Consider the following 21,106-nt stretch of genomic DNA (forward strand, 5'->3'; position numbering starts at 1 on the left):
GGAACGTCAATGGTCATTATATCGTTTGTGTGACATCATCACCAGTACGATTGTCTCAGTACGCAAAGAATAATGGCTGCACTACTCGCTTCAGACTCGTCAGAAAGTGGATTTAATGAATAAGTTTCCGATCAAGAATCCTCAGATTATGATGATGGTCAAAATCATGATGTAGGAGTTGCTGTTAGACCGTACATGTATGAACCCGAGTTGAATCTCCTGCTCTAACTGTGCGGTGTTATTTTCCATACTAGGCTTTTCAACAAACATCGGATTACCCGAAACGTGACCACCGGCCAAATCATTCCCGATAACAAAAGAGATTCGCTCTACAGGAAGAGTGGCTTGTAAACCTACAGTGACCGGTCCTGACACCAAATCAGACTTTAACTGGATGACATGAAGTGGAGCTTTAACATAGCCACCCACCCCCTGTACAAGAACACTAACACCAGTTGCCGTCTTCTCTGACAATGGCAAAATGCCTTCAAGCATCAAAGATTGATGTGCTCCTGTGTCCCTCAATACCCTAACAGGTCTCTGGTTAGTCAAGTCTCCATCCAGTGACACAAACCCCTCTGAAATAAAAGGTTTGTAACCCTCTTGAACAAGGTCATTCTGTGATTCCGTAACTTTGGCATGGGAACCTTCACAAGGCACTGTCCTCCAAGGACGATTTCTCGCATTTGCCAATGCATTCGGAGTTGTACTAGTCTGACTCCGCTCCTGATTTTTCCTTTTCAGGGCATAACATTGGGACATCAAATGTCCAGGTTTCTTGAAAAAAGCGCAAGTAGGCCCAGAGGAAAAGCTCGTGGTCTGCCTCGAGCCCCCCGGAAGATAAGTCTGTCTTAGAACTGTAGTCTTCTGATCCATAAAAGTGGCGGTATCAGATTTGTCCTCATAGTCATCTCTAGGTCGCCCCCATGAATATTCAATATTCATCCACACCGGATGTACCATAACTCCCCTGGCGAACTCTAGGTGGGAAGTTAGGTTTGTGGAACCCCATCCTGTGTGTCAAGGCATAGTCATCTGCCATGGTTGCTGCCTCATACAACTCTGGTACCTTATTTTCCTCCAGATGTACTTTAATGTCCGCGTGGACACACTGTTTGAATTCTTCCACCAAGATCAATTGTCGCAACAGCTTGAAGTCTTTCCCAATCCTCTTCGAATCACACCACCGATCAAACATGGTTTCCTTCATTCTGGCAAACTCCACATGGGTCTCACTCTCCCTCTTCCTGGCATTCCGGAATTTCTGCCGGTAAGCTTCAGGGACCAATTCATAGGCTTTGAGAATGGTTTTCTTCACTATCTCATGATCTGCACATTGGTCAATCGGTAAAGCCGAATAGACATCTTGAGCTTTACCCACCAGAACACTTTGCACCAACATAGTCCAGGACCCCACAGGCAATTTTCGCATTTGAGCCACTTTCTCAAAGTGTAAAAAAAACTTGGCTACCTCCTTTTCATTGAAGGGTGGAACCAGACTCACATGCCTACCAACATCCCAGGTGTTCTGACTAGTTGTCAAACTAGCCGGCATGGATACGACTTCTCTCCGTTCTCCCATTAATTCAAGCTCCTTGAGTTTAACTTCCTTCTGATACTCCATGTCACGTTCCTTTAACACTCTTTCGACTCTCCTTTCCTCTGTTCTTCTCTCCTCGAGTTCTCGTTCCTGTGCTACTCTTCTTTCCTGGAGTTCCCTTTCAGCTCTCCTTTCCTCTGCTCTTCTCTCCTCGGCTTTCCATTCCAACTCTTTTAACCTTTCCTGGCTCTGCAGTTGCATCTCCATTTTCCGGAGCTCCACATTTTCTTTTTCCTCGGGTAACCAATCCAAGGCTACCTCTGTCCATGTTCCCTGTCCCACCAGAGATTCTACCACCAATGTCTGCATCTCTGCTTTCTTCATATGAGCTCGGACCTCCAAGTTACAATGTTTGGCCAATATCAAGAGTTCCGATCTTTTTAATGCTAGGAACTGTGCCTCATTAGGGGACGCCGCAAACTTTTCTGCGTCAAACACCATGGTGACTATCAGTTAACACCTGTTAACCTTCACACAATTTTTTTTCCAATTTTTGAAAAATTTGGGAATGTTAGAAAAATTCCAAATTTGGGAATTTTGGGAATGTTAGGGAATTCTATCCCAGACGAGGATGTTAAGGAATTTAATCCTGGACGAGGACCCCAATTTCAATTTGGGCCAATTTTGGACGAGTTCCCAATATCCTGGACGAGCCCCCAATTTCTGTTACGTGCTCCTCTCCGACCCCCTGGTCACGGTGTACCTCTGAGCCCCGAGAGGAGTCACGGCAGAAAAATGTGTTATTCTGCATGTCAAAGATCAATGGTGAAGCCACACCAATTGTAACTCACAAACAAATATTGTATTAAGATCAGACAAGAATAACAGTACAACAATAATATGAATCTAAAGTACAATCAATATCCTATGATGGTACCATCAGTTTTATAATATATAACTCACTGTGCTGCAAGTTAGTGAAACAAGAACATCCCCAATGTCTCTAATCCCTGGCTTCAAGCCAGAGTCGATCCGCTCCAGCGATCGACAGATCAATGTCCAATCGCGACCAGAATCCCGTTGGGTTGGCAGGTACAGTCCGGCTGCCAAAGCTGTGCAAAGGCGCCCTCCAGGCGACCAGGAAATCCAAAGGCGCCCTCCAGGCGACTGCGAAATCACACCCTCGGGTATTGACGTTTCACGGCTCACAGTCGGCGAACCACAAATTAACCTTCAAAAGCCACGTCACACACACATGCCAGATCCACGTCTGAATGCGGTGACAGTGACTAAAACGAGGCGAAAAACCTTGAGCGCTGCAAAGCGCACGAGTCAAAATGGCCGACGGCCCGGTCTCGTGGTGCGACGGCACGACGATGATGACGATGATTCTCTTCAGAATCCACCGCAAAACCTGACACGCAGGTTGATCTGTCACAGCGATAACAACTCTGTCGCAGGAATCCCTTTCCCAGGAAGCCCAAAGTTCACTCGTGACGCTTGCTCGCCAACGTTAGCTCCAGACCGCAAAGCAACTATGCTTCTTGTCCGACTCCACTCGCTCCGCCTTCTTTTCTCTCCTTCCTCGTCGTCAACCGGTTTTCGGTTTCTTTTAACTCTAACTTTTTCACCTTTTGAAAACAGTTCCTAAACAATGAACCTTTTGAAAACAATAATAGTACATGGAATCAGAAATATTTGCAGTGGATGAAAACCACAACGACGGAAGTGACGAATCCGTAACAAAAGTCATATAAATAAATTCATTCCGGGTTTTACCACCATTTTCCGCAGTGTCTATTCTATTACATCGCCCAATCTAACACGTTACATTAGTTATCCATGCTTGTTGTTTGTGTCCTTTATAACGTCCTTCAAAACAGTAGATTTTCCTGGTTGGAATGATGTTTTATTTTGTATGACGGTTAGGCAGGTAGACTGAGTAAAGGTATTAATTATCTCACGCCTCTCTGCACATGTGCAATTGGGACTAATTCAGAGACAAAGTACGGTAAAACGGCAAACTTGTCTTCCTATTCATGTTCCAATTCATGTTCAAAATATAACATTAAATTTCAATCAGTTGATCCTCAATCATAAACTGCCTTTTGTGGACAGGCAGACGGACTAATGTGATATTTGGGGGTTGGCAGGATACGCACACTCGCATCCGAGCTGTCTAGCCTGGGTTCGAATCCCGACCCAGGTATAAACTGTCAGTTCGGTGTTTTACTACGAGAGTATTTATAAATTTATAATATTATATTGAAGTGCGCGGTACTACGCGCGCGACTTGCTACCAAGGAGGAAGCGGACAACGCGGTAAGTTTAATGTTCTTTATTCAAAGAGGTCACTGTAGCACTGGCGCGCTCCGGGCTGCGCGCCCGGTGTATATCCTGAGGCCACGCCTACCCCTCGGGCGTGGCCGCCGCCCACTTGGTGCGCGGAATGATGTCACCACGCCAGTGGGCTTTCGTGTCCGCCACACGCGCCCCCCCAGAATTCCCGCGCACCTGGAGGGCCAGTTTGCGGGGCAAATGGATGACCCGGCCGAAGCGCCCTCTGGCGACCGGCGGCGTCCGGGGTGCAGGGATGCCAGCTGGGATGCCCCCGGCTGTACCCGGGATGGGTGCCGGACCGGGGGGTGGCGTGCCGGCGGTGCTGGGCGGTGCCGGGGGTCCGCCCGCCGGGGGGCGACCCCGACGCGGGGGCCGAGCCACCGGCGGTGGGTGGTCCACGTCGAGGTGGGCCGGCTTGAGTCGATCCACCGAGACGCGGTCGGGAGTACCGCCGATGTCCAAGGTGAAGTATTTCACCCCGCTCTCCAGCACGCGGAAAGGCCCGTCGTATGGGGGCCGCAGTGGTGTCCGGTGGGCGTCGTGCCGGACGAAGACATACTCCGCGGTGCGAAGCTCCGGGGCGACGTGCGTGGGTGGGTGCCCGTGGTGCGCCGTCGGCACCGGGGCGAACCTACGGGCTGTCTCCTGCAGCGCGGAGCGCTCCTGCGCCGCGGACAAAGGTGCCGTGAGGTCGGGGAGGAACTCGCCCGGCACCCGCAGCGGTTGTCCAAAGACCAACTCCGCCGCGGATGCGCACAGGTCCTCCTTGGGCACCGTCCGGAGGCCCAGCAGGACCCAGGGGAGCCTGTCGACCCAGCCGCCGTCGCGGAGGGTGGCCCGGAGCGCGGCCTTCAACGAGCGGTGGAACCGCTCACACAGGCCGTTGGCCTGGGGGTGGTAGGCCGCGGTTCGGTGCAGCTGGACCTCGAGCCCCCGCGCGACCGCGGCCCAGACCTCTGAGGTGAACTGGGGGCCGCGGTCGGACGAGATGTCCGAGGGGGCGCCGAACCGGGCGACCCAGGTGGCGATGAACGTCTGCCGCCGTCGTCGCCGCCAAAGGCACGGCCTCCGGCCACCGGGTGGTGCGGTCCACCATGGTAAGGACATGGGTGAAACCCCGCGAGGGGGGCAGAGGTCCCACCAGGTCCACGTGCACGTGGTCGAACCTACGTGCTGGCACCGTAAACGGGGCCAATGGGGCCTGGGTATGCCGGTGCACCTTCGCGCGCTGGCACGCGAGGCACGTCCTGGTCCAGCCGCGGACGGCCTTCCGGAGGCCATGCCAGACAAACTTGTCGGCGACCAACCTCTGGTAGGCCTTCGTGCCCGGGTGGGACAGGCCGTGGATGGCGTCAAAAACCTGGCGCTGCCAGCCTGCGGGCACGATGGGGCGAGGCCGCCCGAGGGAGACGTCGCAAACGAGGGCCGTGCCCACGCCGTCGAAAGGCACCTCAGTGACGCGGAGGCCCGTGACGGCGGTCCGCAAGGCCTGGACCCCGGGGTCGGCGGCCTGGCCCGCCGCCATCCGGGCATAGTCGATGCCAAGGTGGAATGCTTGGGCGACGGCCCGGGAAAGGCAATCGGCCACCGGGTTGTCCTTTCCCGCGACGTGTCGGATGTCCGTCGTGTACTCGGACCCGGCCGCGAGGTGACGCTGTTGCCGGGCCGACCACGGCTCGGCGACCTTGCCCATCGCGAAAACCAGCGGCCTGTGGTCGACGAAGGCCGTGAACGCACGGCCCTCGAGCAGATGGCGGAAGTGCCTGACCGCCAGGTGAAGCCCAAGCAACTCGCGGTCGAAGGTACTGTAACGGCGTTCGGGCGGGCGAAGCTGCCGGCTGAAGAACGCCAGCGGTTGCCAGGCACCACGCACCCATTGCTCGTACACCGCGCCCACCGCGTAGTCCGAGGCGTCGGAGGTGAGGGCGATCGGTGCATCGGGCGCCGGGTGCGCGAGCATGGTGGCGTTGGCCAAGGCGAGCTTCGTGCCCGAGAACGCCGCGTCCATCTGCTCGGTCCAGGTAACGTCACCTTTGCCCGGCATCCCTCGAAGGGCCTCGTGTAAGGGGCGCAGGAGCTGGGCGATGCGGGGCAGGAACCGATGGTAAAAGTTTACCATGCCCAGGAACTCCTGGAGCCTCTTGATCGTGCGGGGGCGGGGAAACCTTCACCGCCTCCACTTTGGCCGGTAGGGGGACGGCCCCGTGCCTGGTGACGCGGTGCCCCAAAAAGTCGATTTCAGCGACACCGAACCGGCACTTGGCGGGGTTCACGATGAGGCCATGCTGGCCCAGACGTTCGAAGAGCGTGCGGAGATGCTGAAGGTGCTCTTCGCGGGACGCGCTGGCGACGAGGATGTCGTCCAGGTATACGTACAAAAAATCCAAGCCGCGCAAGATGCTGTCCATGAGGCGCTGGAACGCCTGAGCCGCATTTTTCAAACCGAAAGGCATCCGAAGAAATTTGAAAAGCCCGAATGGCGTAATGACAGCCGTCTTCGGGATGTCCTCCGGCCTGACAGGGACCTGATGGTTGCCGCGTACGAGGTCCACCTTTGAAAAGAAGGACATATTCGCCAAGCGGGCGGAAAAGTCCTGAATGTGGGGGACGGGGTAGCGGTCGGGGGTGGTGGCGTCGTTGAGGCGCCGGTAGTCCCCGCACGGTCGCCATCCCCCGCTGGGCTTGGGCACGATGTGGAGCGGGGACGCCAACGCGCTCTCGGAGCGCTGCACGATGCCGAGCCGCTCCAACGTGGCGAAATCCGCTTTCGCTACCGCGAGCTTCGTCGGCTCGAGGCGGCGTGCCCGGACGTAGACCGGTGGCCCGGCGGTGGGGATGTGATGTTCCACCCCGTGCTTGACGGTCCCCGCCGAGAAGGTGGGCCGCATGAGGGCCGGGAAACCCGCGAGGAGGCGGGCGAATTTGTCCGCTGCCGGAAGCGAACAGATGAACCTGGCCGGAACGGAACCGCTCAGCAAGCCGATCGATGAGCCGCTCTGTGAGCTGCTCAACGAGGCGGGCAGCGCACACGCGAGCGAGCTGAATGTCTCAGCCTGGACAAGCCTTCTGCGCTTTACATCGACCAGTAATCCATTAGCACATAAGAAGTCCGCGCCGAGCAGTGCCATGGGCACGTCGGCCGTAACGAACGACCAACGGAAAACCTGCCCTCCGAACCGCAGGGAGAGACAGCGTTTTCCGTACGTGCGTATAGACGTACCATTGGCCGCAAGCAGCGCGGGACCTCGGCCCGCGGTGTGCTTGTCGGACGTACCGGCAGGAACGACACTCACATGCGCCCCCGTGTCACACAGGTAACGGCGCCCGGACAAGGTGTCCATTATGTACAGAAGGCTGTTTGAATTGCCGACGCTCACCGTTGCCACCGAGCGCTGGCTCGCCCGTTTCCCGACCTGCCGAATGAGCACGGCGGGCGACACTGCCGAGCCTCGTGGCCGAACTTGGCGTGCAAGAAACACCAGGCGGGCAGCTGCGGCGTCGGAGGCCGCGGTTTTCTTCGCGGCGGTGGTGGTGGGCGGGGCGTGGCGGCGGACACGAGGTGCGGTGCATCGGGGAAAGCCTCGGGAGCCTCGGGAGCGGCAACCGCGCCAAGACTCGCCTGCGTGTCCAAAGCCGCGTAGTATTTGTCGGCCTCGGCAGCGAGCGCACGGGGTTCCATTAATGCGGAACCAGCCAAAGCTAGGCGGACTCGTGCTGGCAGCTGGCGTCGAAATAACGCCCGGAATAGAGCGTTCGTGGTTTCGTCGCCCATGAGCACCAGCATATGGTCCATACGGACCGACGGTCGCGTGTCCCCGATCTCGGGGAGGTCCAAGAGGCGATCGGCCCGTGCGTCCACCGTAAGGCCGAATGTGGCGAGGAGGAGACGCTTGACCGCCTCGTACTTGCCGTCGGCAGGTGGATCCCTTAGGACCGATACGACGCGGGTGGCCGTGCCGGGCCCGAGGGCGGCGACCACATGGCAGTACATGGTCTCGTCCACCGTGATGCCTCGAAGTCGGAACTGGGCTTCTGCCTGCAGGAACCAAACTTCGGCTTGTGACTCCCAGAATTCGGGGAGCTTGATGGAGACCGTGTTGGTAGCCATTGTTGCGGCGGTTTCGGGTGGTCAGCGACGGCTGACTCGAATGTCGGAGGTCACCAATGAAGTGTGCGGTGCTACGCACGCGACTTGCTACCAAGGAGGAAGCGGACAACGCAGTAAGTTTAATGTTCTTTATTCAAAGAGGTCACTGTAGCACTGGCGCGCTCCGGGCTGCGCGCCCGGTGTATATCCTGAGGCCACGCCTACCCCTCGGGCGTGGCCGCCGCCCACTTGGTGCGCGGAATGATGTCACCACGCCAGTGGGCTTTCGTGTCTGCCACAATATCGTATTTATTAATGAAATAACCAACAATTTTGAAGTAGATCCTTCAGTTTGTTTTTGGGGTTGGGGTTGTGGCTATTCCATCTACTGTACAACATATGGCAGCTAAAACCCACTTTACCCACTATTGACATTTTGCTGTACATTTTAATTGGCAACAGTCTTTCCGAAGCTTCAGGTAACTCACGGCGATAATGGACACGCTAACACAAGATTCAACACAATAAGATGGAAGGAACATTTGTTCATTAGCAAAAGGATTTTGCTCATAAACTCTGCAGATGGAGATCAATCCATGACAAACTATGGACCTCTCCAAAGAACGTAGAACGATGGATCCTATATCACACACCTTGTGTGTCCATTGACACCAAGATATGTTGAATAGCTTTCTACACTTTCAGCAAACCCCCTTAAATTGTACACTGCAGCTGAATGATTTTCTTTTTTTAAATTTTGGAGCAAGGCCTCAGTAGAACCACCCGTGCGTTGGTACACTGCATGGTACACATAGTATACTGTAGTTTAACTTTAGGGTTTAGAGGCCGTTTTTCCTCGCGGAGCAGGGGTTGGCCTTTTTCAGGCAACGTGGTCCCCTTTTTGAAGCAATGTTTCACTGCCGGATGCCCTTCCTGCCGCCAACCCTGTTGGTTGTCTCTTGCGACACACAGGGAAATGCCAGTGAGCTGGTACTCAATTTGCCGACCTCGGAAGGATGACAGGCTGAGTCAACCCCCTGGTGTTAATTCCGCGATCGACCGGAATTCGAACCCAGGATCCTCGGATCCTAAGCCGGCACCCTAACCGCTAAGCCAACACCATTGTTGGCACCAAGATATGTTGAATAGCTTTCTACACTTTCAGCAAACCCCCTTAAATTGTACACTGCAGCTGTATGATTTTCTTTTCTTTTTTAATGTAGGAGCAAGGCCTCAATGGCATGCAATATTACCTAAATGTATTAGTGTTCAGCACGAAATCCCCAGCCCTCTCTCCTCTGCTGCATTCAACAAGCGACTTTTTCCTTTTTCCGATTTGAGTGTGAGCACAGCCCCCTTGTCATGTAAAACATGAACCATGATGTTAAAGGAGCATATAGCACTATGGTATTGCATTTACTCTCATCTACTGCATGGTACACATAGTATACTGTAGTTTAACTTTAGGGTTAAGGTTACTGTATTCAGAGTAACATTAACTCCATCGCTATGCAACAAGGTTAACCGTAGCAACTTCGCGAATCCCAGCAGCAACGTTAACCTTTGGATGCAGTTTGCAATAAAGGGGTCTTCTGAAAGAAACAGTGCAACATTATATATGAGGGCCAAATTCTACTATTACTACCACTACTACTAATCTGCAGACCTATCTATGAAACCCAGGCTAGACAGATTGGAGGCGGGTGTGCGTACCTCTAGGCCATCCTGCCAGTCCGAGGGGAACTCGGAAAGTGTAAAATTCGAACGAGACCCCAACCTAAACATTAGTGTCAGCACTTACTCCCAAGATTAAGAGCACAGATGCACCACGAACCCCCAAGGTTTTTCAAGGCCTTCATTGCTCCACTAATCCCAGCAGTAATATTCACCTTAACCCAAACCTCACATTATTATTAAGCCTGCAGCTTATTCTGTATCATTTCCTAAATAGATCGTGCACTAATTTTCCCCTTAATTTTTTTATTTATTTATCAATGATGTGGAAGAGAAATTAGACTGCAGTGTGGCCTGTTTACTGTAATGTAGTGCAGCTGTGTGTGTGAGGATCCATGATTAAATACAGTAGAGTACTGCTCTTTTATTACCTCTGTTACCGAAGGTGGATAGAGGTGATGTTTTCACCTCTGTCTGTCTTTTTGTGATCAGGATATCTCAAAGGTATGGGTGGATTCGGATGAAACTTGGTGGAGAAGACGTAATTCATGTAAGAGGACTTGGTGGTCTTGGTGGGGTTCTTGATGTGTGACGAGGACTAATTGATTCAAGAGAGGTGTTTTGTTTGTCTGTGTGTCGCCATTTTTCTCAGAGATGGTCAAACGGATCTTCGTCAAACTTTGAGGTTCATCAGTAAATGATTTGAAAGTGTTTTAGGCAAAAATATAAAAAAACGATTTTTTTCTTTTTTTCTTTTTCTTTTTTTTATACTTTAAAAAAAAAACTTTATCCTTTTTTGTTTTTGGACGAACAGAAATGATGTGACTTTGAAGTATAAAGGCTCACCTCCTGCTCACCAAACTCTCCTCCTATGGTTTCCATGGAAATCTCCACGCATGGCTTGCGGACTTCCTCTCTAGTCGTAGTCAACGTGTGGCCCTGAATGGATTTCTCTCATCTCCTCTTCCTGTTCAGGCTGGAGTTCCCCAAGGTAGTGTTCTGGGCCCTGTGCTTTTTCTGGTCTTCATCAATGATCTCGCTGACTCTTGAAAATCCTCTCTACATCTTTGCTGATGACTCCACTTGCTGCCGCTCCATTCCTCATCCCTCAGATCGGCAGTCTGCAACCTCCTCACTCTCTGCAGACCTGGACAAAATCACAGACTGGTCAAACAAGTGGAACATGTCTTTCAATCCTGACAAATCTCACACTCTTACGATGTCTCTCCGAAAAGACCGACTGGGCAACCCTCCCATCCACTTTCTGAACAATCCTCTCCAAGAAGTTCTGTCACTCAAGCTTTTGGGTCTCACTATCTGCCATGATCTTTCCTGGGAAAACCACATTTCCAATCTGGCCTCCAAAGCCAGTCGCCGACTGGGCATCCTCCGTCGTGCGAAGTCCTTCCTTGGCACACCTGAGCTCCTCACCACATACAAGGCTTTCATCCGCAGCTCAATGGAATACTGTTCCCCCCTCCGGGTCGGTGCTCCTGCCTCACACCTAGCTCGGCTTCACGTTGTTGAAACCAAAGCGTTCAGAATCATTGGAATCTCCCGCGATGAAGCTAACTCCGAGGGCCTTTCACTTACTCACCGCAGGCAGGTTGGTGGACTTTCCGTCTTCTACCGACTCCTCTCTGGCCTTGCTCCCCCAGCTCTCTCTGGGCTCTGTCCCCCTAATATTCCTACAGGTCGCACAAGATCTGCCAGCAACCCTCTTATGGTTCAACTGCCAAAATCTAGACTCCCTGCTCACCTTCACTCCTTCATTCCTCTTTTCTCCTGCCTGAGGAACAAACTCCCTCACTCTCTTCAATCCCTCTCCTTCCTCCAGGTCTTTAAAACAGCTGTTCACCACCATCTCTTATCTTCCCCCATCCAAAACCTTGATCTTTTCTATCCCTGCTAATTTCACCCCAGATCCACTTTTTTGAAATACCAACTTCTTTCCTGGAAGTCCTTGCAATGTCCTTGTGTTTTATACTTCTCCCACCCCCCCCCCCCCTCTTCCCACACCTCCTCCCCCCAAGCCCTCTCCCTCCCACACATCTCCCGATGTCCCTGCTCTCAAATGTTGTGTTTGTGCTTCCCCTTCTCTCCCCATCTTGTTGACCGCTCCCCTTATTATATACTTTGTGTGTCTGTTTGATTTTTTGTGTGATAAATGTTAGCTCTTTCACGAGCCTCGATCCTGTATACAAAAAAAAAGAAAAAGAAAATCGCAGTCAAGTAGAAATGAGGTTGGGTGTGGAGGCCCCATGTGCTTACAATTTTTCCATACAGAAGCATGGTGTGTTCTTTGAAATCCAAACCAAACTACAGTGCAGTGAAAATGCGGAAGAGTATGGTCATGTAAAGGTGGGCGAGATGCTTCGCACGAACCACAGTTCATTAGTATAAGAGATCGATAGGAACAAATCGTTATCATCATCATCATCATCATTGTCATGAATTCCAGAATATTCCAATTTATCTCTCTCCAATTGGAAAGTAGCAAAAGCAAGTGGTCATGGGTTTTCATTGAAGTTTGTCAGGTACAGTACAAATAATTGTTCCTGTTCAAAACTTGCAATACCTATCACGGTACTGGGTAGCACGCATACCGCCGCCGGGCGGAACAGTTTACCTTTTGTAGCCCACTGGTGGTGGTTCGTATGCAGCCTGTGACTGTTTGGCTGCATCACTTCCTGTAGGTGAGGCTGTGCCGCTGATGCAGTCCCCCCTATTATCAGTCCACTGATATTTATTTTTCCGACCTCGGAAGTCACCTGGAGTTATTCCAACGGCACGACCTGGGCTCAAACCGGACCCTAAAATCTCAAGCCAGCTAACTTAAACGTTAGGCCAACACCAAGCTGTAGCCCACTGATAGACCGGGTCTGCATCCGGACTTGAACCAAAATCTAACAAGCTTGTTCTGTCACCTACCCACCTCATCCACCAAGTTTTGTCCGAATCCGTCCACAACTTTTTTGAAACATCATGTTGTACATGTCGTTTTTGGCCCATCCCTCAATGGTGAAGATTCACTTTTACAATAAAAATATCTTGTATCTGGATCCAGATCCTGATCTTCACCAAAATTGAAACGATTCGTCCATGCCACACACCCAACTTGTCCACAAAGTTTTGTCCGAATCCTTTCATAACTTTTTGAGATACCCTCCAGACAGGCGGGTATCTTTTTTCCCCAATTTTCCCCAATTCCCCAATTCATAGAATCTCTACAACAACAATTTGAATCGTTTCGCATCAATCGCACACCATTTTGACTCTCAAACTTTCTTCAATAGTAAATGGATGTTTGTGTCATGTGATTGAAATTCCCACCAACTGGGTTTTTATTGTGTGATCTAAGGCTCGTGCTGGAGCTTGGAAATAAATCTCTTGCACGATGAATACATGACGAGACATCAGTCCAATTTTTAATTAGATTCAAGGGCTTTGGCAGCCGATGGCGAAATCATCATGGTACCCGGTATATGTCATTTTAAACTGAGGTCTCAGCATCTTGAACCCCAACGCTTCAGATGCGAGTTCCGAGGTGGATTAACAAAAACCGGTGACCATACGATTTTTTCTTTATTTTTATTCAAAACTACCAGAAGTACCCGACGGGGTGGGGGGGGGGGGAGGAGAAGGGAAGGGGAGGGAGGGGGGAGGGGGGAAGGGAAGGGGATTGGGGGGAGACCGGGGGGGGAGGGGGGAGGCAGGAGAGGAAGGGGGTTCATATATATATATATGCTGGTGGGTGAATGTGGCATTCAGCACGTTTCTGAGTTAAGTGTGACACCGATCAGGAAGAAGAAGAAGCCGTACTACCAACTTCATACACTTCCGGAATAGTTTGATTTATTTGTGTTCAAATGTCTGGTGATTGTTTTGTGTTTATTTATGCGAATGTGTACTTGTATATAACTGTCATTAATTTAAAAAGGCTTCGGCACTATCGAGCGTTTTTTTTGTTTGTTTCTTTTTTTTTAAACTCCAAAACACGATCGTTTTTTTTTCATAAATTTTTTTTTTGCCTAAAACACTCCCAGGCACTCACTGATGAACCTCTGAAAGTTTGACGAAGATCCGTTCAGCCATCTCTAAGACAAATGGTGACAGACAGACAGACAGACGGACACACACAGACAGACATCTCTGTTGTATAGTAGAAGATGTGCCATGTGGCAAACTACAGAAAAGAAGGGATATTATTGGGAAAAATGCCAGGGGCATAGAAACGGCCCCTTTATATGGGATGTGCCATGTGGCAAACTATAGAAAAGAAGGGACATTCTTGGGGAAAATGCCAGGGGCATAGAAACGGCCCCTTTATATGGGATGTGCCATGTGGCAAACTATAGAAAAGAAGGGATATTATTGGGAAAAATGCCAGGGGCATAGAAACGGCCCCTTTATATGGGATGTGCCATGTGGCAAACTACAGTAAAGAAGTAACATTCTTGGGGAAAAATGCCAGGGGCAGAGAAACGGCCTCTTTATATGGGATGTGGCAAACTACAGTAAAGAAGGGACATTCTTGGGGAAAATGCCAGGGGCATAGAAACAGCCCCTTTATATGGGATGTGCCATGTGGCAAACTACAGAAAAGAAGGAACATTCTTGGGGAAAATGCCAGGGGCATAGAAACAGCCCCTTTATATGGGATGTGCCATGTGGCAAACTACAGAAAAGAAGGGACATTCTTGGGGAAAATGCCAGGGGCATAGAAACAGCCCCTTTATATGGGATGTGCCATGTGGCAAACTACAGAAAAGAAGGGACATTCTTGGGGGAAATGCCAGGGGCATAGAAACGGCCCCTTTATATGGGATGTGCCATGTGGCAAACTACAGAAAAGAAGGGACATTCTTGGGGAAAAATGCCAGGGGCATAGAAACGGCCTCTTTATATGGGATGTGCCATGTGGCAAACTACAGAAAAGAAGGGACATTCTTGGGGAAAAATGCCAGGGGCATAGAAACGGCCTCTTTATATGGGATGTGCCATGTGGCAAACTACAGAAAAGAAGGGACATTATTGGGGAAAATGCCAGGGGCATAGAAAAGGCCTCTTTATATGGGATGTGCCATGTGGCAAACTACAGAAAAGAAGGGACATTATTGGGGAAAATGCCAGGGGCATAGAAACGGCCTCTTTATATGGGATGTGCCATGTGGCAAACTACAGAAAAGAAGGGACATTATTGGGGAAAATGCCAGGGGCATAGAAAAGTCCCCTTTATATGGGATGTGCCATGTGGCAAACTACAGAAAAGAAGGAACATTCTTGGGGGAAATGCCAGGGGCATAGAAATGGAGGCAGGAGAGGAAGGGGGTTCATATATATATGCTGGTGGGTGAATGTGGCATTCATCACGTTTCTGAGTTAACTTTGATGCCGATCAGGAAGAAGAAGAAGCCATACTACCAACTTCGTACACTTCCGGAATTGTTTCATTTATTTGTATTCAAATGTCTGGTCATTGTTTTGTATTTATTTATACGAATGTGTACTTGTATATAAATGTCATTAATTTAAAAAGGCTTAGGCACTATCGAGCGATTATCTTTTTTAAACTCCAAAAAACGATCTTTTTATTTTTCATAATTTTGGGTTTTTTTTGCCTAAAACACTCCCAGGCACTCACTGATGAACCTCTGAAAGTTTGACGAAGATCCGTTTCGCCAACTCTGAGAAAAATGGCGACACAGACACACACACACACACACACACACACACACACACACACACACACACACACACACACACACACACACACAGACAGACATCTCTCTTATATAGTAGACTAGCCGAAAGCACCCGGCGTTGCCCGGGTTCTTTTTGAATGAATTTACTATTTAGCTTTTGCTCGCGGCCGAAGACGATTGACTACTATAATTCAGCTCAGCTTTTAATTGCGAAATGGGCCCAGCCCGGCCGAGGCGGCCTCGACCGGCCTCGCCACCTAGCCTATAACCTTCCCGGGGCCCGTCCCGACATTTTTTGTATAAGAGGTTTCCTCCTATCTTTCACCGTTCAGGAGATTACCTTGCACAGACAAACAAACAAACAAACAAAAACTTTCTTTTATACAGTCACGTGAAAATGTAAGTACACACCATGTAAAGTTTTGACTTTTTCAACATATTTCAACATACAGCTATTTGATCTTCATTTCAACAATATTGATAGATAAAGGTGATATAATATAACAAATATCATGAAACATTTACATTTTGTAGTCCATTGTATAATTTAAATAAACAAATGCAAATTTCGCATGTGGAAAAAGTAAGTACACCCCGACATTTATCACGACTTCAAATACCTAAAATTAGTATCAGGTGCACCAGCTCAGGTGCAAATGATTAGAACATCGTTAGAGAGGATCTTGGAGGAACCTGTCTTATTTAAACCTCAGACATTTAGTTTGGTTTGCTCTTTGTTGTTGAAGTGTGCGGCGTCACCGTGCCTAGATCAAAAGAGCTCTCTGAGGCCTTCAGAAAGAAGGTTATAGATGCCTACGAGTCTGGGAAGGGATTTAAAAAGATCTCCAAACAATTTGAAATCAATCATTCGACTGTCCGGAAGATCATCTACAAGTGGAGAAGATTCCAAAGAACTGCCAACTTGTTCAGGCCAGGCCGCCCCAGCAAGTTCAGCCCGAGAGCAGACCACAAGATGCTGAAAGAAGTCTCTAAGAACCCCCAGAATGTCATGACGGGACCTACAGGTAGCTCTTGCCACTGTTGATGTCAAAGTGCACGAGTCTACCATTAGAAAGAGGCTGCACAAATTTGATCTACATGGGAGGTGTGCCAGGAGGAAACCTTTGCTGTCCAGAAAGAACATCAGGGCAAGACTAAAGTTTGCCAATGAACACCGAGGCAAAGACCAGCACTTCTGGAACAATGTGCTCTGGGCAGATGAGTCAAAGGTAGAGCTATTTGGCCACAGTACCAGAAGACATGTTTGGCGAAAACCAACGACAGTATTTGACCACAATAACCTGATACCAACTGTAAAGCATGGTGGTGGAAATATTATGGTTTGGGGCAGCTTTGCTTCATCAGGGCCTGGGCAGCTCACCATCATAGAATCCACTATGAATTCTTCATTGTACCAGAAGGTGCTTGAGGATAATGTCAGGCCATCTGTCGGAAAGTTGAAGCTCACCCGATGGTGGACCTTGCAACATGACAATGACCCTAAACATACCAGTAAATCCACCAAGGAATGGCTGAAAAGAAAGAAATGGAGATTTCTGGAATGGCCAAGTCAAAGCCCGGATCTAAATCCCATCGAGATGTTGTGGGGGGATTTGAAACGAGCTGTGCATGCAAGAAACCCCTCAAACATCGCACAGCTGAAAGAATTCTGCTTGGAGGAGTGGGCAAAAATTTCTCCCAGTCGATGTTAGAGACTGGTAGACAGTTATAAGAAACGCCTACTTGAGGTTGTTTCTGCCAAAGGGGGCAATACCACCTATTAGAGCCAAGGGTGTACTTACTTTTTCCACATGCGAAATTTGCATTGATGTTTATTTAAATTATACAATGGACTACAAAATGTAAATGTTTCATGATATTTGTTGTATTATATCACCTTTATCTATGAATATTGTTGAAATGAAGATCAAATAGCTGTATGTTGAAATATGTTGAAAAAGTCAAAACTTTACATGGGGTGTACTTAGTTTTTCACGTGACTGTATATAAAGAAGAAGATGACACGTTCTTTGCTTCACATAATGCTTGATCACTATGGAAAGTTTCAGATGGATATCAAAGGGATGCACAAAGCGCCCCTCCATTTATATGAGGGATCATTTCTCTGTATGCAGCTTTAACATGGGGACTGCAAATACGTTTCTCAGCTTCTACTGGACGAAATCGGCTGCAAATTTCAGAAGTAAATACTTTGTACATCGAGGTTATATGTTCCAAATTTCAGCAGCGTCTGTTTACCACGTTCTTGAGTTTTATTAAGAAAACCCTCAAATTAGCGTTGGAGTCTGTCCGTCCGTCCGCCCAAAATGTGTTGGCGCTCATATCTCAAGGACTATACATTGAAACCAGCGGAAACCTGGAATATACATCGGCCAATAGGTCAACTTAATGGTTTTCAAAACAAATCCACTTAAGTGCCATCGTTTTTGCTTTAAAATTAAATTATATATAAATATGTTAAGTGCCAAAGTTTTTGCTTTATATGAACTTTTCTAGAACATTACTTGGTTCCTCCTAAGAACACAAGGGTAGTCCAGCATGCACACGAGACTTTTTTTGAATGTCCCTTATTTTCTATTGTTTGGCATTTTCTCCAAGCTATGGAATGTCCCTTCTGTTCTGTACTTTGCCACATGGCACATACCCTTATATAAAGGAGCCTTTTCTATGCCCCGGGCATTTTACCCAAGAATCTTTAATGGCATTGATTTGATTGAGGTTCGAGCACATGCTCTGGGTGTCAGCCTCTACGCTACAGGTACACTTGGAATCCATGGGAAAAATTGATTACTCTGACACGTTTTGCTGCAGTGATTGAACGGATTTTGTCAGCTATTACTGTTTTGAGATCACCCATGGGTTGTGGCCTTACTCAGTAGATGTCCTTAAGCATCTAACCCTGAGCTCAATTTGAGTCTTCTTGAAGAATTTCATTCTCAGGTACATCGACTGAAAACGATTTTTCTTTAGATGTCCACAGCAAGTTGAAAAGATGGGGCTTTCTCGACTAAATCGAAATATGCTGACCATACACGAACTGCACCTTGCGCACCTGCAAAAAGTAAGATATCATTAGTATGGAGGAGGTTATTAGAACTATAAGGTCGGTACCGTATTTTATTATGCCTCTGCCCACACAAAGTGCAGTTCACCGACGAAGTCGCCGGAGGCATTATGTTTTCGGGCTGTCCGTCTGGTTGTCCGTCTGGCTGTCTGTCCGTCCGTCCATCCGTGATAGGTTTTCACTGCTGCGATAACTTGAGAATGGCTGAAGGGATCTTAGTCAAACCTGGTGCAGGTTTGTATAATGAGGTAAAGATGAACTGATTAGATTTTGGGGTTGCAAGGTCAAAGGTCAGAGGTCATGTTAGATAAAAATCCTGCTACCACGATAACTTGTGAACCAGTGATGGGATTCTGAATAAAGTTAGTACAGGTATGTATTATGATGCAAAGATGACTTGATTGGATTTTGGGGTCAAGAGGTCAAAGTCTGTAACAGGTCTATAATGTGAGAATGGCTGAAGGGATCTAATTCAAACTCTGTACAGGTGTATATATAATGATGTGAAGATTAACTGATTATATTTTGGGGCCAAGAGGTCAAAGGTCAAATGTCAGATCTCCCATCCTGTAAGAATTCTGTTACAGAGCTAACTTGTAAACCAGTCATGGGATTTTCACCAAACTTGGTACAATTATATATTATGATCCAAAAATCAACTGATTATATTTTGTGGCCAAGAGGTCAAAGGTCAAATGTCAGATCTCCCATCATGTAAGAATTCTGTTAGAGCTAACTTATAAGCCAGTCATGGGATTTTCACCAAACTTGGTATAATTATATATTATGATCCAAAGATTAACTGATTATATTTTGGGGTCAACAGGTCAAAGGGTCAAATGTCAGATCTCCCATCAGGTAAGAATTCTGTTACAGAGCTAACTTGTAAACCAGTCATGGGATTTTCACCAAACTTGGTATAATTACATATTATGATCCAAAGATTAGCTGATTATATTTTGGGGTCAAGAGGTCAAAGGTCAAATGTCAGATCTCCCATCAGGTAAGAATTCTGTTACAGAGCTAACTTGTAAACTAGTTGTGGGATTTTCACCAAACTTGGTACAATTATATATTATGATCCAAAGATTAACTGATTATATTTTGAGGTCAAGAGGTCAAAGGTCAAATGTCAGATCTCCCATCAGGTAGGAATTCTGTTACAGAGCTAACTTGTAAACCAGTCATGGGATTTTCACCAAACTTGGTACAATTACATATTATGATCCAAAGATTAACTGATTAGATTTTGGGGTCACAAGGTCAATGGTAAAAGGTGAGGGGTCATGTTAAATAAAAATTATGTTGCCGCGCCAACTCGTGAACCAGTGATGGGATTTTGAACAAACTTGGCTGTATGATGCAAAGATGAACTGATTCGATTTTGGGGTCCCGAGGTCAAAGGTCAGAGGTCATGTCAGGTAAAAATGTGATAACTTGTGAACAGCTGAAGGGATTTAAATTAAATCTTGGTACAGGTATGTATAATTATGTAAACATGATCTGATGAGATTTTGGGGTCAAGAGGTCAGAGGTCATGTTTAGTAAAAAATTATGTTGCCACGCCAACTTGTGAACAAGTGATGGGATTTTGACCAGTGATGGTGTAAGTATATATGATGCAAAGATGAACTGATTGGATTATGGAATCAAGAGGTCAGAGGTCATGTCAGGTAAAAATGTGATAACTTGAGAACAGCTGAATGGAATTAAATCAAACTTGGTAAAAGTATGTCTAATGATATAATAATCTGGGCGGAGGCATATCGGTCGATGTCGTGACGTCGAAGAGTGTCTTTTTTGTCATCATCCTGTACGTAAACCCAAAATCGCATCCAAATATCATTTATGTGAAATTTAAACTTGTGTGCACTTGTTGGCATTGTCGAAGCTGCAATAATAAATAATGTGACAGAGAAGACAAAGTTTAACATGCATTTGTTTTCTATGGCACTACAGGAATTTCTGTTAAACAGACTTCACCACGACCTCCAGGGGGGCGTCAAGGACCCGAGCAAGGAGGAGCGCCTGTGGGAAGTACAACGAATCCTCACTGCACTCAAACGCAAGCTTCGGGAAGTCAAACGGCAGGTAGGCCCGAGCTGACATCAAAGAGGCCACTTTTGGTGGAGGGATGGGTGGAGAGTTGAGACAATTTGCAGGTGATTGTGCCTGAAGCAAGTGGATTTTTATTTGTTTTGCTTCTTGTCGGTGGTCCGTCTGTATGCGTCGTATCCGCAACCCTCTATGCCCCAGGACAGCGAACAGAAAATTGCTCAGGAGATTGCAAGCTTGTCCAAGGAGGATGTGTCAAAGGATGAAATGACTGATAACGAAGAAGAGGTTATCAACATTTTGCTTGCACAGGTATGTTTGTGGTTTATTTTTGCAAGTTTAAGATGAAATTGTGGAACATCTAGCATTCGGCTCAGACATGAGTGGGGGGACTTTTTGTGACTGTCGAAAATCCGGACTCGTGTGTTCGGCCATGAAAGGAGCTCAATTACTGATGGTGTACAATCAAATCGGTTAAACAATATCTTTTCCATGGAAGAAGTATTCATTTTGTTGATAACGTTGCCACTAAAGTCGAATTATTATCATGTCAAGTGTATAAATGGTTGACCAAACAACTGTTACGGTGGTGTAAGCAATCCTTTAGGCTGCTTGGAATG

At 48.1% G+C, this 21,106-nt stretch overlaps 1 protein-coding gene across 1 annotated transcript in view; it reads left to right on the top strand.

The window, feature by feature from the left end:
- The window catches only part of RALBP1 (ralA binding protein 1), a 137,607-nt gene that overhangs the window by 59,273 nt on the left and 57,228 nt on the right, over positions 1 to 21,106 (top strand). The window contains exons 7-8 of the mRNA XM_068105826.2: positions 20,391 to 20,522; positions 20,688 to 20,798. Of these exons, the coding sequence (XP_067961927.2) occupies positions 20,391 to 20,522; positions 20,688 to 20,798 (243 nt within the window). The remainder of the gene's footprint in view (positions 1 to 20,390; positions 20,523 to 20,687; positions 20,799 to 21,106) is intronic.

This window comes from Myxine glutinosa, chromosome 2, assembly GCF_964187855.1.
Source record: "Myxine glutinosa chromosome 2, kmMyxGlut1.1, whole genome shotgun sequence".
NCBI classification, from domain to species: domain Eukaryota; kingdom Metazoa; phylum Chordata; class Myxini; order Myxiniformes; family Myxinidae; genus Myxine; species Myxine glutinosa.